General features: G+C 39.9%; 1 protein-coding gene across 1 annotated transcript; it reads left to right on the plus strand.

The window, feature by feature from the left end:
* Positions 1 to 3,797: 3,797 nt before the first annotated feature.
* Positions 3,798 to 6,070, plus strand: ZNF630 (zinc finger protein 630). Its single transcript, XM_061137625.1, is given in 5 exon segments — positions 3,798 to 3,831; positions 4,352 to 4,865; positions 4,867 to 5,343; positions 5,345 to 5,735; positions 5,738 to 6,070. Coding segments are annotated over 5 exon segments (1,749 nt in total).
* The last annotated feature ends 13,077 nt before the right edge of the window (positions 6,071 to 19,147 follow it).

Below are 19,147 nucleotides of genomic sequence, written 5' to 3' on the forward strand. Positions count from 1 at the left end.
ATGGTATGGACCTAACAGAAGCAGAAGATATTAAGAAGAGGTGGCAAGAATACACAGAAGAACTGTACAAAAAAGATCTTCATGGCTCAGAGAATCACGATGGTGTGATCACTCACCTAGAGCCAGACATCCTGGAATGTGAAGTCAAGTGGGCCTTAGGAAGCATCACTACGAACAAAGCTAGTGGAGGTGATGGAATTCCAGTTGAGCTATTTCAAATCCTGAAAGATGATGCTGTGAAAGTGCTGCACTCAATATGCCAGCAAATTTGGAAAACTCAGCAGTGGCCACGGGACTGGAAAAGGTCAGTTTTCATTCCAATCCCAAAGAAAGGCAATGCGAAAGAATGCTCAGACTACCACACGATTGCACTCATCTCACACACTAGTAAAGTAATGTTCAAAATTCTCCATGCCAGGTTTCAGCAATACGTGAACCGAGAACTTCCAGATGTTCAAGCTGGTTTTAGAAAAGGCAGAGGAACCAAAGATCAAATTGCCAACATCCAGTGGGTAATCAAAAAAGCAAGAGAGTTCCAGAAAAACATCTATTTCTGCATTTTATTGACTATGCCAAAGCCTTTGACCTTGCGGATCACAATAAACTGTGGAAAATTCTGAAAGAGATGGGAATACCAGACCACCTGACCTGCCTCTTGAGAAACCTATATGCAGGTCAGGAAGCAACAGTTAGAACTGGACATGGAACAACAGACTGGTTCCAAATAGGAAAAGGAGTATGTCAAGGCTGTATATTGTCAACCTGCTTATTTAACTTGCATGCAGATGCAGATGCAGTACATCATGTGAAACGCTGGGCTGGAAGAAGCACAAGCTGGAATCAAGATTGCTGGGAGAAATATCAATAACCTCAGATATGCAGATGACACCACCCTTATGGCAGAAAGTGAAGAGGAACTAAAAAGCCTCTTGATGAAAGTGAAAGAAGAGAGTGAAAAAGTTGGCTTAAAGCTCAACACTCAGAAAACTAAGATCATGGCATCTGGTCCCATCACTTCATGGGAAATAGATGGGGAAACAGTGGAGACAGTGTCAGACTTTATTTTTTCAGGTTCCAAAATCACTGCAGATGGAGATAGCAGCCATGAAAATAAAAGACGCTTACTCCTTGGAAGGAAAGTTATGACCAACCTAGACAGCATATTAAAAAGCAGAGACATTAAGAAAAATAAATAAAAAGCAGAGACATTACTTTGCCACAAAGGTCCGTTTGGTCAAGGCTATGGTTTTTCCAGTGGTCATGTATGAATGTGAGAGTTGGACTGTGAAGAAAGTTGAGTGCCGAAAAATTGATGCTTTTGAACTGTGGTGTTGGAGAAGACTTTTTTTTTTTTTTTTGAGAAAGACAATGAATTATTTATTACAAAACATTACGATAAGAACTGTGAGTAAACAGAAAATGAGGAGAAGAGGTAATCTAGAGAAGTTGGGTTTAACCTAAAGGATCCATGCACAGAAGTTAGGGGTCTGTGGTCTTGAAGGGAAAATCTCTTGAGAGTCCCTTGGACTGCAAGGAGATCAAACCAGTCCATCATAAAGGAGATCCATCCTGGGTGTTCATTGGAAGGACTGATGCTGAAGCTGAAACTCCAATACTTTGGCCACCTCATGCGAAGAGTTGACTCATTGGAAAAGACCCTGATGCTGGGAGGGATTGGGGGCAGGAGGAGAAGGGGACAACAGAAGAAGAGATGGCTGGATGGCATCACCAACTCGATGGACATGAGTTTGAGTAAACTCTGGGAGTTGGTGATGGACAGGGAGGCCTGGTGTGCTCTTTGCTGGGTCACAAAGAGTCCGACACGACTGAGTGACTGAACTGAACTGAAAGAGTATTTCTTAAATTCTATTTTGATATTGTATATTCAGCTTCTACATGTAGCTACAAGTCATTTACAAGGAGGACCACTTCCCAATATTTTCTCCACTACCAGATAGCACCAGTGTTTTTCATGCTTGTTGTTTTTATGGTTGAACATTATATCTTCTTTTCATCTGCTTTTCTTTAATGATTAAATGAGCATCAACATCTTTTCACATATGTATTCGCCATTTTGTGTTTCTCTGTAAATCTTCCATTTCCTTCTTTGTCTTTTGCTTATTGCTTTCTAACAGCTTTTTGTGTATGAGTAATATGAATTTGAAGTACACATTAAAACTTTTTTCTGGCTAGGTGGGGATTTATCCTCAACCTTTTTGTTGGTTCTCACTAGAATGCAAGATCTTCGAGGGAAGGTATTTTAACCAGGTTTCTTTCCTGTTGTATCCCCAGTCCTTAGACATTGCCTGGTATTCAACAGGTGGTCAGTAACTGCTTGTTGAGTGGATGAATTCGTTTTTCACTTCACAATATATTTTAGAGATTGTTGCATGTGAATCTATGTAGAGCTTCCTTACTGCTTTTTATGACTCCATATGGCATTTCCTCATGGGGACTGAAGCATAATTGATTCATCCAATCCCCCATGAGGCTGTTTACATACTTTTGCTACTATAAACAGTGCTATAGTGAAATATCTTCATATGTGCTATTTTGCTCACGTATATGAGTATTTATATAGAATAATTTCTAGAAATGGAATTGCTAGTCAGAGGATATGTACATGTAGAATTATGATGAATATTGCCAAATTAATTGCCTTTAAAATATATTGTACTAGCATATACCCACAATTTGAGTGTGCTTGACATTTTCACCAACTCAGTGACCTATCAAACTTCAATCTTCAATAAAATATAAAGGAAATGTGATGTCTTATTTTAATTTCCTTTTTTTCATGCAAATAATGCTGAGCATCATTTTACATGCTTAAAATCCATTTGTATTCTCTTTTCTGTGAATTCCTAGTCATGTCCTTTGACTATTTTTTTTTAAGTTAAGTTGTTGGTCTTTTTATTTTTGCTTTGTAGGAGCTCTCTTTTGCTCAATTGAGGACATTAACTCTTTGTCCATCCTGTGTGTTGTGCCTATATCTTCTCTCCAGTTCATTGCTTGTTCTTTGAGTTATGATATATTTTGCCATGCAGTATAGAAAGTAGTCAAATTTACCAGTTTTCCTTTGTGGCACCTGTGTTTTGTAGCATGCTCTGTTAGAAGAGTCTTCTCCACTCTAAAATTATTTTTTTTTAAGCAAATCCATCTTTCCTGTCTTTATTTCATGGCATCTCTTTTTCTTTGTTTAAATTTTTGTTAGATCTAATTTTTTTTTATGTGTACAGAATGAAATGGAGAATTCAACTTTACATTTCTTCCTGATAACTACCCAGTTTTGAGTAATTTATCTTTTCTATACTTATTTGAAGTGCCACCTTTATTATGTATTAAATTTTCCACTTTTATTTGCATCTATTTTTAGGCTCTCTTGGAGAAGGAAATGGCAACTCACTCCAGTATTCTTGCCTAGAGAATCCTGTGGACAGAGGAGCATGATGGGCTGCTGTCCATAGGGTCGCACAGAGTCGGATACGACTGAAGCGACTTAGTGGCAGCAGCAGCAGCAGCTTAGGCTCTCTACTCTGTCCTACTAACTATTCTTGCTAATGGCAGAGTTTCACATTCTTTTTCTCATTAAATGTGCTACACAAAGTACAAAGTAGGCATCCTACAGGTATTGCTGTGGTAAAAATGATCAGAACGAGCAGATTGTACAGGAATATGCTGTTACAGGAACCAGCGACATTTGAGGATGTGGCTGTGGACTTCACCCAGGAGGAGTGGCAGCAGCTCCCTGGCAACACCCAGGAGGAGTAGGTCAGAAGACCCTAGGCAGGGATGTAATGCTGGAGATCTACAGCCACCTGGTATCTGTGGGTAAGGGAAAACTCTCTGTATAACAAAGAATCAAATACTCTTCATCTTTCAGAAGTGTTCAGACCTTTATGATTTTTTACAAACAGGATGTTTTATCGTTTCAGTTTTTTATGTTTATATTTTTGCTATATCTGGAATTTATTTTTGTGAGTTAAAGATCCATCTTTGCTGGGAGTTCCCTTTTTTCTCCTCATGAGTTTCTGAGCTGCCAAGACCAAGGTAATTGTAATTTTTCCTTAACAGGGTGTTCAGATTTAAAACTAGACATAATCTCCAAGTTGGAACATGGAAAGGACCCATGGAGTATAGAGAGTGAGTTGTCAAGGTGGACCTATTCAGGTAAGTGAGAATTGGGGAAATGGCTTATAGAACATTTTCTTCTTCCCTGACATGAGTGGCTTCCTTTCTTCCTTAAAATTTGTCAGTTCTCCTTTTTAATATCCATCAGCCTCCTTAGAACATCTGTTCATTCCTGTTTTCTTCTTGGTGTCTATTTTATTTTACCTTTGTCTTCTTTCAGGTAGAGAGAAGAGCTCTGATTCTTGTCAGCAGATCATTTCTGGGGAACTTTCAGTTCAAATGGAGATACTGGAAAGAGCCCCAAAGGATAATTCATTGTACTCTGTCTTTAAAGTCTGGAATATTGATGGTCAGCTAGATAGATAACAAGGAAACCAAGGCAGGGTTTTGAGGCAGATCATAGTCTTCACCCATGAAACAATGACCAAGAAGAGAGGCCCTAAATGTAATGTATTTGGAAAAATATTCAGTGGATGCATAGACTTTGATCCTTCAAGTAAAACACTCCATTACTTTGATTCATGTGAAAAGAGCTTGAAATCTAGTTTAGACTCGCTAACTTGTAATAGGAGCTATATAAGAAAGAACCCCATTGAGAAATTTGGATGTGGGAAACCACCTAGCTATAGTTCTTCCTGTTCTGTGCCTGAGAAAATTCACATTGGAATGAAATCCCATGCACAAAGTTAACGTGAAAAAGTTATAAATCATAAGCAAGCCCATATTCAGTATAAGTTCAAGTTGGGAGAAACACAATGTTTGTAGTGTGTGTGGGAAGGGCTTTATTAAGAAGTCGCAGCTTGTTATACATCAAAGAGTTCATACTGCAGAGAAACTGTATGTATGTGGAGATTGTGGAAAAGCCTTCAGTGAGAAATCACACCTCATTGTGCATCAGAGGATTCACACTGGGGAGAAATCCTATGAATGTACTGAGTGTGGGAAGGCCTTCTCCCAGAAGTCACTCTTTATTGTTCATCAGAGAGTCCACACTGGAGAGAAAACTTATGAACGTTTGGAGTGTCAAAAGGCCTTCTCCCAGAAGACACATCTCATTATACATCAGCGAGTTCATACCAGAGAGAAGCCCTTTGGATTCAGTGAGTGTGGTAAAGCCTTCTGTGAGAAATCTCATCTTTTTATACACTAGATAACTCATACTGAGGAGAAACCTTATGAAAGTACTAAATGTGGGAAGACCTTCCCTCGGAAAACAGCTTGTCATCCATCAGAGAATGCATACTGGAGAGAAACCCTGTAAGTGCAGTGAATATGGGAAAACTTCTGGCCAGCAGTCCCACCTAATAGGACACTGAAGAATTCATACAGGAGAGAAACCTTATATATGTACTGACTATGGGAAGGCTTTTTCCCGGAAGTCACACCTCTCTTAACACCAAAGGCTTCATACTGGAGAGAAACCTTATGCATGTACAGAATGTGGAAAAGCCTTCTCTCAGAAGTCACCTCTTATTATATGCCAGAGAATTCATACAGGAGAGAAACTGTATGAGCGTAGTGAATGTGGCAAAACATTTTCCCAGAAAGCACCCCTCATTATTCATCAGATAATTCACACTGGGGAGAAGGCCTATGAGTGTACTGAGAGTGTGGAAGGATCTTTTCCCTGAAGTCACATCTTATTTTACATCAGAGAGCTCATACTGGAGAGAAGCCATATGAATCTAATGAATGTGGAAAGGCCTTCTGTGAGAAGTCTCCGCTAGTTGTACATCAGAGAATCCATACTAGGGAGAAACCTTCCAAATCTGCTGAGTATGTGATAACTTTTTCCCTGAAATCACAGATGATCACATACCAGAGAACGCACACATGGGAGAGACACTCCAAATACAGTGACTATGGGAAGGTCTTCTGCCAGCAGATATACCTCACTGGACATCAGAATCCATGTAAGATAGAAACCTTATATGCATAGTGATTGTAGGAAGATTTTTTTCCCCAGAGGTCAGACCTCATTGTGCAAGGGAAAACTCACACTGAACAGAAATCCTATGGGTATGTTGGATATAAAAAGGTGTGGCACCTCCTTAACTGTAGAATAGACCTAAATATTCCTAAGTATATCTGATTATCCCTCCACAGAATGATCTGTCCAGGCCCTCAGAGTGTTTTCAATACTGTAAATAGAGAATGGATTTGTTTACTCTCAAATATCTCAGCCTCCTTAACAGAATAAACACGTCATGAACAATTAACATTGCTTTGATGTTATTCAATGTTGAAAGGTTTTGTAGAACTCTCCTATGAATATATTTTAGCATGATGCATTATTTGAAGGATATCTCTTTGTCATCTTTTTCTTCTGTCATCTTTTCTCTGTTTAGATTATATATGTATTTATATTATATTAATATATATTAACATATATGTGTAGTCCTTGCCATTTTCATAAAAATAATCCATTTACTCAAAGTTCTTAATATATTTGTGAAATTTTGAGTAGTCTCCTATGATTCACTTAATTTTCTCTCTTATATGTGGCTATTTCTCTAGTATCATTTCTCATAGAATGTATTTGTGGTTTCTTTTAGGTAAACTAATGCTAATACTTTATTAGTTTTTTGCCCCTTACCCAAGACTAGTTCTTGCTTTTATATAATTTTCCCATTTTCTGATTCATTCATTTGTACTTTTGTTTCATTACAGTCCTTCCAACTGCTTTTGTATTTCTTCTAACTTCTTTAGTTGACTGTGTAAATAACTAATCTGACCATTCCTGGTTTATTTATAGATGTATTTTGGGTTATATATTAATCTGAGAACAAATTTAGCCATTTGTGGTCCAATCTGAGAATATTCTGTTTTTTGGTAGGTAAACTCTACTGTTTAGCCCAACTTTGTTTGTTGGTTTGACAGATTTACTCCCAGGTGTCCCAGCATATTTCCTGTTGTGCATCCTATTTTCATTGCTTTTATATCTTTTAATCTTTCATTATGGGGCCCTGAATTTTCTTCGTACTACTTCAGATGTGTTACTTGTGTTCCAAAGCATAAGCAAAGGGAAAGATGCTTCCAAAGGACTTTCAGGAAGCTAGCATAATCCTGATATCCATCGGTTGAGTTCAATTCAGTTCAGTTGCTCAGTCATGTCTGACTGTGATTCCATGGACTGCAGTACACCAGGCTTCCCTTTCCATCACCAACATCCAAAGCCTGCTGAAACTCATGTCCATTGAGTCGGTGATGCCATCCAACCATCTCATCCTTCATCGTCCCCTTCTATTCCTGCCTTCAGTCTTTGCCAGCATTAGGGTCTTTTCAAATGAGTCAGTTTTTCACATCAATTAGGTGGCCAAAGTATTGGAGTTTCAGCTTCAGCATCAGTCCTTCCAATGAGTATTCAGGACTGATTTCCTTTAGGATTGACTGGTTTGTTCTCGCTGTCCAAGGGACTATCAAGAGTCTTCTCCAACACCACAGTTCAAAAGCATCAATTCTTCAGTGCTCAGCTTTCTTTATAGTCCAACTCTCACATTCATACGTGACTACTGGAAAAACCATAGCTTTGACTAGATGGACCATTGTTGACAAAGTAATGTCTCTACTTTCTAATATGCTGTCTAGGTTGGTCATAGCTTTTCTTCCAAGGAGCAAGTGTCTTATAATTTCATGGGTGCAGTCACCATCTGCAGTGATTTTGGAGCCCAAAAAAATAAAGTCTGTCACTGTCTCCATTGTTTCCCCACCTATTTGCCATGAAGTGATGGGACCAGATGCCATGATCTTAGGTTTCTGAATGTTGAGTTTGAAGCCACTTTTTTCACTCTCCTCTTTCACTTTCATCAAGAGGCTCTTTAGTTCCTCTTTGCTTTCTGCCATAAGGGTGGTGTCATCTGCATATGAGGTTATTGGTTTTTCTCCCAGCAATCTTGATTCCAGCTTGTGCTTCATCCAGCCTGGCATTTTGCATGATGTACTCTGCATATAAGTTAAATAAGCAGGGTGACAATATACAACCTTGACGTACTCCTTTCCCAGTTTGGAACCAGTCTGTTGTTCCATGTCCAGTTCTAACTGTTGCTTCCTGACCTGCAAACAGATTTCTCAGGAGGCAGGTAAGCTGGTCTGGTATTCCTATCTCTTTAAGAATTTCCCACAGTTTGTTGTGAGCCACACAGTTAAAGTCTTAAGTGTAGTCAATAAGGCAGAAATAAATGTTTTTCTGGAACTTTCTTGCTTTTTTGATGATCCAATGGATATTGGCAATTTGATCTCTGGTTCATCTGCCTTTTCTAAAACCAGCTTAAATATCTGGAAGTTCACAGTTCACATACTGTTAAAGCCTGGCTTGGACAATTTTGAGTATTACTTTGTTAGTGTGTTAGATGAGCGCAGTTGTGCAGCAGTTTAAACATTCTTTGGTATTGCCTTTATTTGGGATTGGAATGAAAATTGACCTTTTCAAGTCCCATGGCCACTGCTGAGTTTTCCAAATTTGCTGGCATATTGAGTGCAGCACTTTCACAGCATTATCTTTTAGAATTTGAAATAGCTCAACTGGAATTCCATTGCTTCCACTAGCTTTGTTCATAGTGATGCTTCCTAAGGCCCACTTGACTTCACATTCCAGGATGTCTGGCTCTGGGTGAGTGATCACACCATTGTGGTTATGTGAGTCACGGAGATCTTTTTTGTATAGTTCTTCTGTGTATTCTTGCCACCTCTTCTTAATATCTTCTGCTTCTGTTAGGTCCATACCATTTCTGTCCTTTATTGTGCCCATCATTGCATGAAATGTTCCCTTGGCATCTCTAATTTTCTTGAAAAAATCTCTAGTCTTTCCCGTTTTATTGTTTTCATCTATTTTTTTGCATTGATCAGTGAGGAAGGCTTTCTTATCTCTCTTTGCTATTCTTTGTAACTCTGCATTCAGATGGGTATATCTTTCCTTTTCTCCTTTGCCTTTAGCTTCTCTTCTTTTCTCAGCTATTTGTAAGGCCTCCTCAGACAACCATTTTGCCTTTTTGCATTTCTTTTTCTTGGGGATGGTCTTGGTCACTGCCTCCTGTACAATGTCATGAACCTCCATCCATAGTTCTTCAGGCACCCTATCAGATCTAATCCCTTGAGTCTGTTTGTCACTTCCACTGTATAGTCATAAAGGATTTGATTTAGGGATTTTTGACTACTGATATCCATAAGGGATTTTTACTACTGATATCCATAGTCTTGATAATCCATAATACTTGGGAGACGGGACTTGAGGCTGAAGAGAAACATGATGGTAGGCCTGTGGTTATAAATGTTCTGAGGACTTTTTTAAAAACCTTTCCACTTAATGCTAAGATTTTAGATAATTTCCCTTACAGTCTTTTGGACAGAAGTGGTTTTATTCCTATCTCATTCTTTCAGTGAGTGAAGACTTTGTTCCCGGATTTATGTCAGCAATCTTTACTCACCTTGAGTAGGATATGTTCTTAAAACCACAATGTGAGTAACCTACGTTCAGCAGATGCATTTGAAGTGAAGAGTAGGCAGTAGTGGAATGTCTGTGTTAGCTGAGGTTGCTGTGGCCAAGCTTCTGCGGTCTGGCCTGCTGTGGAGTAAGTTACTTGCAGCAAGCTACAGCAAGAGTGGGGAATTTCCTAAGAATGTCCCAGATTGTGGATAGACATTTCTTTATGTTCAACAAATCTTACTGAGCATGTACTCTATTGCAGGCACTAATTTGAGGATTATTCCATGAACAAAGCAAACAGAAACATTTCTGCCATCATGGAGAGATGGCTAATAAAAAAGCATATATTATACATGAATATAATACTGTTATATAGTATACAAATAAAAATTCAGTGTAATATATGTAACCTTTTTATTATCCATCTCTCCATGAAGGCAGGGACATTTTTGTCTGCTTTGTCAGGCTACTTTCATCCACAGCACTTAAGCACTTATCAGTGGAGGATAGGAGATAGATGATAGATAGATGGGATATGATATATGTATAAATATATAAAATGCTATATATATAACATAGACATATAACTATAGTTATATAGATAGCTTCTCTATTGATAAATGATTAAGTGCTGTGGATAAGAGTAAAGCAAGACATATATACAGCACTATATATAAAATATATAACCAACAAGAACTGATTATATAGCACAAGAAACTATATTCAATATCTTATGTTAATAATAGCCTATAATGGAAAAAATGTAAAAAACAGAATATATATTCTAATATATATTTACATTGTAAATCAACTATGTTTCAATAAAAAATTTTTTAAAAAGAAAGTAAGGCAAGATAAGGAAACAAGGAGTGGCCTATAGGATATGAGGTGGGCAGGGAAGGCCTCAATGACAGCATGCCATTTGAGCAGAGATATGAAGAAAATGGTGGCTTCCTGGGTGGCTCAGTGTAAATAATCTGCCTACCAATACAGAAGATGCAAGAGAGCATGTTCCACCCCTGGGTCAGGAAGATCCCCTGGAGAAGGAAATGGAAACCTGCTCCAGTATTCTTGCCTGAAAAACCCCATGGACAAAGGGGCCTGGCAAGCCACAGTCAATGGAGTTGCAAAGAATCATACACGACTTAATGACTAAACAACAACAATGACAATGAAGAAAATGAGGGCATGAAGGAGAGTGTGCCAGACAGAGGAAGCAGGAAGTGTAAAGGCCCTGACGCAGAGGCATACCTGAAATCACATCTCCAATGTATTTCAAAAATGCTTTAAGAATTTACCTTAAATGGTCTTAGATTGTTGTGACCCCATGTGCCTGAAAGAAGTGAATATAAATCCACTCTGATGTAAGCCAGCCACCTTTCAACCCACAGATAAAATTCCAAGGTTTAAGAGCCAACAGTGGAAAAAAGTTATAAAGTACACAAGCAAACAAGACAATATTAATAAGATCCATAAGCAATAACAAACAGAATCAAACCCAAACCTTCAGATATTATGGAACCTCCCTGGTGTTCCATGCTTCCAATGCAGAGGGCACAGATTTGATCCCTGGTTGGGGAATTAAGATCTCACATGCTGCCTGGGGCAGCCAAAAAAGAAATGATTAGACATAGACTATAAAATAAGTATATATTTAAATTAACAGAAGAAGGCATATTAGTTTGCTATGGCTGCCATAAGAAAGTACCATGTGCTTAAACAAAAGAAATTTATCGTCTCATTGTTCTGGAGGCTAGAAGTCTAAAATCAAGGTGTTGATAAGGTTGCTTCCTTCTGAGGAACTGTAGGGCTTTGCTGGTAGCTCAGACAGTAAAGAATCTGCCTGCAATGCCAAGACCCAGGTTCAACCCCTGGGTCAGGAAGATCCCCTGGAGAAAGGAATGGCTACCCACTCCAGTATTCTTGCCTGGAGAATCCCATGGCCAGAGAAGCCTGGTGGGCTATAGTCCATGGGGTTGCAAAGAATCTGACACGACTTAATGACTAACACTTTGACTTTCAGAGAAGGATCTGTCCAGGCCTCTTTCCTTGGCTTGTAGATGGCTGTCTTCTCTCTGTGTCCTTCACACGGTCTTCCCTCTCTGCATGTTTCTGTATCTAAATATCCTGTTTTTTTTTAATATCCTGTTTTTGTAAGGACACTAGTCATATTGAATTATGGCTCAATCTAGCCTCCAGAACTGTGAGACAATCTTTTTGTTGTTGTTGTTGTACCCATTGTCTTTTTTTCCCTACCTGTTTAATAGCCTTCTATCCACAAAAATGAGGGCAACATATAACTGTGTATAACACTGTGCCATGTCAGGCATGCTGCTGTTATATTTTGTTTATTACAATCAGGGACTAAGCATTCTATGTGGCTCAGCTGGTAAAGAATCCACCTGCAATGTGGGAGATCTGGGTTCGATCCCTGGGTTGGGAAGATCCCCTGGAGAAGGGAAAGGCTACCCACTCCAGTAATCTGGCCTGGAGAATTCCAGGGACTGTATAGCCCATGGAGTCGCAGAGTCAGACACTACTGAACAACTTTCACTCACTTGCTCAAGCATTCTATCATCAAGGTTTATAATGACATATAACTTGGTCTGCTGAGAGCTGTAGACCATACAGTCTGATGGTCTGGTAGGGAGTCATTCCCAGAAATTCCTTCTTAAATGGTATATTTTATAGTATATGATCCTGAAAAATTAGAAGAAAAAGATACTGGAATACAGAGTTCCATTCAGTCATCAACAATTGGTCCAATTCATCATCATATGGCATCAACAAAATGTAACCCAAAGTGATGCGACTCAGGTTGCAAGCTTCTATTCAAACTTGTCAGGTTCCAAAAGCAAGGCAAGCATATAGCTTCACCATTTTAAGCACCTGGTATACTTGTGCTAAGAGACAAGGCTTTTGCTCTGAGCCTCTCTCAAGGCACCAGTGTAATAGTGGATTTCCCTCATTGCATAAACCATTTATTCATTCCTTTTCCCTCAGTTACCATTTCTTCTTTTCTCCATTCGTCATTGATTTTAACCCAAGCTTTTCCACCTGTGGAGGGGATGTTAAGGGCAGTTGCTGTGCTGGTCCAGATTGCTGACAGCAATACCAGTCTAGCAATGCATCCTCCCTCAGTCTATTCCCATTCATACGGGTAGTGTTACATAGATAAAGAACTAGTGGGCTACTTTGACCAGTAAGTAATAGAGCTGTATTAACTGAGATTCAACTGTCTTCACCCAGGTATTCATGATGGTTTCTTGGACTCTTTGTGTCCTTTTCTGCTGGAAAAATAGGAATATACAATGGTGAGTCACACCTAATTTAGTCCAGTGTTCTGGACATTTGTTTGCTGTAGCATGGTAATAAGGAATTACTTTTCTTTCTGGTAAAGAGATGTTTCTTTGCCCCTCTGTAAGGCTTCTTTTGTATTTCCTTGGCTCCCCTAAACTGGGGATTGTGCATGGGAGTTATCTCAGCTCCCCAAACCCATGGATTTGGTATGGATCTTTCATTAGCTCCCCAGTCCCTAAAGATAGCATGTGGGGAGTTCACATGGCTCTTTACTCCAGAAATTGCACGTGGGTGTTCCTTTGGCTTTCTTTCCTGGAGATTGCATAAAGGGTTCCCTCAGCTCTCTAATCTTGGTTTAACATTTGTTAATCTCGTAACTGATGCTTTTGAACTGTGGTGCTGGAGAAGACTCTTGAGAGTCTCTTGGACAGCAAGGATATCAAACCAGTTAATCCTAAAGGAAATCAACCCTGAATATTCTATTGGAAGGACTGATGCTGAAGCTCCAATATTTTGGCCACTTGATGCAAAGAGCCAACTCATTGGAAAAGAGCCTGATGCTGGGAAAGATTGAGGGCAGGAGGATAAGGGAGCAACAGATGTTGAGATGGTTGTACGGCATCACTAACTCAATGGATATGAGCTTGAGAGAAGCCTGGCATGCTGCAGTCCATGGGTTTGCAGAGAGCCAGACACGACTGAGCAACTGAACGATAACAACAACAAATCTCATTCTGCCAGGTGTCTTCCCTACTCTTCTTCTCTGCTTGTTATATGTGTTGCCATTACTGCACTCACTTAGTTTAATAAATTCATAAATAGCAAAAATTTACCAAAGGCAATTTGGAACTTCAGTGACTTCTTTGGAAAACTTGAGGCCTTCCCAAACTGGCACATCCAAGGCTTGCCCCTTCTCACCACTTCATTCCTTCTTCCTCCTCTTACTGCCTCTGTTCTTCCCTAAAGTTGCCTTAAGTCCTTTGATCTGTCTCCCTTCAACATCCCTGCCTAATCTTTCTCTTCCTACTCCAGCCCCTCAGCTTCCTGTATAGTCACTCCTGACTCCAGAGGCAACCACCTAAAGCTGAGAAAGCTAACTGGAAACAGACTGGCTATTTTATCCACTCAGATATCTTTGGAGACATTCAGGTGGCTTCTGGGTATCTCTTTGGCCCGTCTTCCCATATTTATCCCTCCCACAGCCTCCATAACATTGGGGCTTCCCAAGTGGCACAGTGGTAAAGAATCTGCCTGCCGATGCAGGAGACACAGGAGACACAGGTTCGATCCCTGGATTGGGAAGATCCCCTGGAGTAGAAAATGGCAACCCACTTCAGTATTCTTGCTTGGAAAAATCCCATTGACAGAGGAGCCTGCAGGCTACAGTCCATGGGGTTGCAAAGAGTTGGACATGACTGAGCACGCACACAACTCCATAAGTATTACACATCAGGTCAAAGTAGATGGTGGGAACTCTAAGCCTTCATATTAAACAGATAACCTCACTTGTTCTATCTGTCAGAATAATCCTGATAAAAATATAAAGGGGGGCAAAGACAAGGGCCATAACTGTGTTATATTAACCAGGGAGTTCTATATTTCTATGTTTATGCATGACTCAACTAAAATTTTAGAATGATGGCTATAAGATCCTTATTTGTATCTGTCTGTATGTTTACATATGTATGTATGTTGTATGTTATGTAATATTTTTCTGACTTTCAGATAGTGTTACCAAATTGTTCAAATATCCTGACAACTTTTGACATTTTGCCTTCCCTAAATCTAATTCAAATTGATATCTTTTATATCCAAAATTGACTTTGGGGTTTCCCAGAGGGCCACTGGAAAATCACAAAGGATTTGTTCTTTCATCTTGTAAAAAGAGGTGCTAAAATGATTAGATTTATTTAATATTATATAAAAGATTATATAAATTACATGGGAAGTGTCAAAAAATACTCATCCTTCCTTAGATTAAAGTTGTTTGGGTAAAATATTATTAACATAAATATTTCAAAAATTATGTAAGGTTCCTAGAGATTTGTCATTGTGCTCACTGTCTCTGATATATTTCTATTTGCGTCATCATGCTGCTTTACCTTATGTTGTGTGTGTGTACATGCTCAGTCACTGAGTCATGTCTAACTCTTTGTAACCCCATGGACTGTAGCCCTCCAGGCTCCTCTGTCCATGGGATTTCTCAGGCAAGAAGACTGGAGTGGGGTCTTCTACTGGATGCCTACTGGAGTGGGGCATCTTCTACTCCAGGGGATCTTCCTGACCCAGGGATCGAACCCACATCTCTTGGATCTGCTGAATTGGCACCTGGGGAATCCCCTTACCTTATTTTAGGTAGCAACAAACAATTTTATAAATAATACTTTCAATTATTTGAAAAACATTAACTTGGTCACAATTTTACTTTTCAAAATCTGCTATATTATAGGCTAACTGGGAGTTATAAAAAACCATAAAACTATAAAACTATAGTTTTATCTATAAAACTATAAAAACTAGTTTTTTATATATATAGTTATATAAAAACTATAAAACTCACCTTTTGAGTTTTCTTAATAGGTAGATATGTAGGACCTTTTCTTCAGCTCCTAAATCTCATGGTTATAAAATAAATATGTTCTTACTATCATATATGTTTTCTCTCTGGCTTGAAACTTTCCCTTGTAAAAGGGCTGCTGCCACTGTGCTTGCTAAACTTTTATTAGGACAAGTGTTCCACACTGGCTCTTTCAAGTGACTGAAAGGCCCATTTCATGAGTAAAATCATCCAAGAAATCCAATGAGTTCTTCATTTATCACAAAAATTACACTGTCTTTGTCATCCCCTTACTCATTTGGAATGATAGAGCTAAAGGACGATTAAAATAAAAACTTGCTAAACTGATGGAAGAAGTCAATCTCCCATGGCCTAAGGGTTTCACCCTTATCCCTGGTTGCTCTCTGGTCCTTTCTGATGGGTCATACCAACTGTTCTCTTATAAAATTATTGGCTAGCCCTTAGAATTCTCTATTCTGTTGAGCTCTTGAAGACTCTAACTAGGTCAATTCAGACATTCTAAAATTTGGCAAGAAATTTATTCATTATTCCCAAACTTCTCTTCGGCAAGTTGAAGCTGCTTTTTCCCCATTTCTCCCATGTATACCACTATATAACCTAGAAACTGGAGACTTAATTCTCTCATGGCAACCAGAAAGCTAATCTTGAGTCTTATTGTGTGTGTGTGTGTGTGTGTGTGTGTGTGTGTGTGTGTGTGTGTGTGCTAAGTCACTTCAGTCATGTCCAGCCCTTTGCAACTCTATGAACTGCTAGGCTCCACTGTCCATGGAGATTCTTCAGGCAAGAATACTAGAGTGGGCTGCCATGCTTTCTACAGGGGATCTCCCTGACCCAGGGAACAAACCCACGTCTCTGATGTCTCCTGAATTAGCAGGTGGGTTCTTTACCACTAGTGCCATTTAGGAAGCCTCTGAATCTTATTAACAGGGCCCTTTCATCATTATCTTTACATCATTAACTCTACCGCCAAACCCCAGGGGGTCAAATCCTGGATTGGTGTTTCTCAACTGAAAAGATATTAAAATCTACTCTAAATGGAAGTCCATCCCAACTGCAGACTCTAAACTGAAGGTCTTGGAAAGTGACCAGTAAGATGGAAGATGAGGAAGTTGCCGAGAGCTGGAAGGAGGTGGCAGACGGTGGGGAAGTCCAAATCTCCTTCCAGAGTGCCTACTGTGATTCAGGATGACAGCCTTCCCAGGAGCCCCCTCTACAGATCGGCATCCTCAAGAGGCCCAACCGCACTAGTGTGATCAGCAAGCCCCAACTCCACCAGCAGGCCAGCGCTAGTGTCAAGTCCCTAGTGCAGCAGGAGGTAGCGGAGCCTGGGCAGCACCAGCCCTGAAGAAGATCAAGAGAAATCTACCCTCGACAGGCCAATCTCCCAACCCGAAGACAGCAGGCATCTCAGCAATGTGATCAGACAGCCTTTGGGGTCTTGATGGGTCACAAAGCTTCAAACAGTGAAGATAAATGCAGGCAGGAATGGATGTTGCTGTCTTCACTTCTTGAGTGGGCCATTGGCTGCGGGTCACACTGCTGTGGCAGACAGCTGGACTTGAGCAGAGGAAGCGACCTGGCTTACTTGCACTCTGATACCCTTTGCTCCACCCACTGTGACCATGAACCCCATATGCTGTGACTTCCCTCCCTCCTCTTCCCACTGTGATTGGCACGTCTACAAGGGCTTCCCAACTCAATGGGAAGGGAAAGGGTGGGGAGTTAGAGGAGGGTTGGGGGATCCACCCAAGGACTCGAGTAGAGAGTACCACTTGGCTACTTGGGGTAAAGTCAGTGCCAGCAATAATAGTTTATCATGCTCATTAACTTGAGATTTCAAAACACAACTGAGAACTCCCATCCACACACTCTCAAGTGCATGTCTTCATCACTCAAAAACCAAGTTCCATTTGAAAATATCCTTTTTTTTCTTTTCTTCCTAATTTTGTTTCTTTACACAAATTTTTAAAAAATAAATTTTATTTATTATTATTTTTTTATTTATTGGCTGTGCTGGGTCTTTGAAGCTTTCTCTAGTTGGGGTGAGTGGGGGGTACTCTCTAGTAGTGGTACATGAGCTTCCCAGTGTGGTGGTTTCTATTGTTGTGGAGCACAGGCTCTAAGGCACAAGGGCTTCAGTAGCTGTGGTGCACTGGCTCAGTTTGTGGCGCCTGGGCTTAGTTGCTCTGTGGCATGTGGGATCTTCCTAACCAGGGATCAAACCCGTGTCCCCTGAATTGCAAGACAGATTCTTAGTCCCAGGACCACCAGGGAAGTCCCTGTTTATACTAATATTTGATTTACCAAAAAAAGTGCCTGGGAGAGGTTTTAGCAGTTTAATGAATTTTTAATTGAGAAAGAATAGTTTGTTAGTCTACTTAAAAATGTTTCTGGGCTAGGCATATACCCTGAGGAAACCAAAATTGAAAGAGACACATGTATCCCATTGCTCACTGCAGCACTATTTACAATAGCTAGAACATGGAAGCAACTTAGATGTCCATCGACAGATGAATGGATAAAGAACTTGTCGTACAAAAATAAACTCAAAATGGATTAAAGATCTAAATGTAAGACCAGAAACCATAAACTCCTAGAGGAGAACATAGGCAAAACACTCTCTGACATAAATCACAGCAAGATCCTCTATGACCCACCTCCCAGAATATTGGAAATAAAAGCAAAAATAAACAAATGGGATCTAATTAAACTTAAAAGTTTTTGCACAACAAAGGGAACTATAAGCAAGGTGAAAAGACAGCCTTCAGAATGGGAGAAAATAATAGCAAACAAAGAAACAGACAAAGGATTAATCTCAAAAATATACAAGCAACTCCTGCAGCTCAATTCCAGAAAAATAAATGACCCAATCAAAAAATGGGCCAAAGAACTAAACAGACATTTCTCCAAAGAAGACATACAGATGGCTAACAAACACATGAAAAGATGCTCAACATCACTATCAGAGAAATGCAAATCAAAACCACAATGAGGTACCACTACACGCCAGTCAGAATGGCTGCTATCCAAAAGTCTACAAGCAATAAATGCTGGAGAGGGTGTGGAGAAAAGAGAACCCTCTTACACTGTTGGTGGGAATGCAAACTAGTACAGCCGCTATGGAGAACAGTGTGGAGGTTCCTTAAAAAACTGGAAACAGAACTGCCATATGACCCAGCAATCCCACTCCTGGGCATACACACCGAGGAAACCAGATCTGAAAGAGACACGTGCACCCCAATGTTCATTGCAGCACTGTTTATAATAGCCAGGACATGGACGCAACCTAGATGCCCATCAGCAGACGAATGGATAAGGAAGCTGTGGTACAGATACACCATGGAATATCACTCAGCCGTTAAAAAGCATTCATTTGAATCAGTTCTAATGAGATGGATGAAACTGGAGCCCATTATACAGAGTGAAGTAAGCCAGAAAGATAAAGGCCAATACAGTATACTAATGCATATATATGGAATTTAGAAAGATGGTAATGATAACCTTATATGCAAGACAGAAAAAGAGGCACAGATGTATAGAACAGACTTTTGGACTCTGTGGGAGAAGGCGAGGGTGGCATGATCTGAGAGAACAGCATCGAAACATGTATATTATCAAGTGTGAAACAGATCGCCAGTCCAGGTTGGGTGCATGAGACAAGTGCTTGGGGCTGGTGCACTGGGATGACCCAGAGGGATGGGATGGGGAGGGAGGTG

The sequence above is a fragment of the Dama dama genome, chromosome X (genome assembly GCF_033118175.1).
Source record: "Dama dama isolate Ldn47 chromosome X, ASM3311817v1, whole genome shotgun sequence".
Taxonomy (NCBI): Eukaryota; Metazoa; Chordata; class Mammalia; order Artiodactyla; family Cervidae; genus Dama; species Dama dama.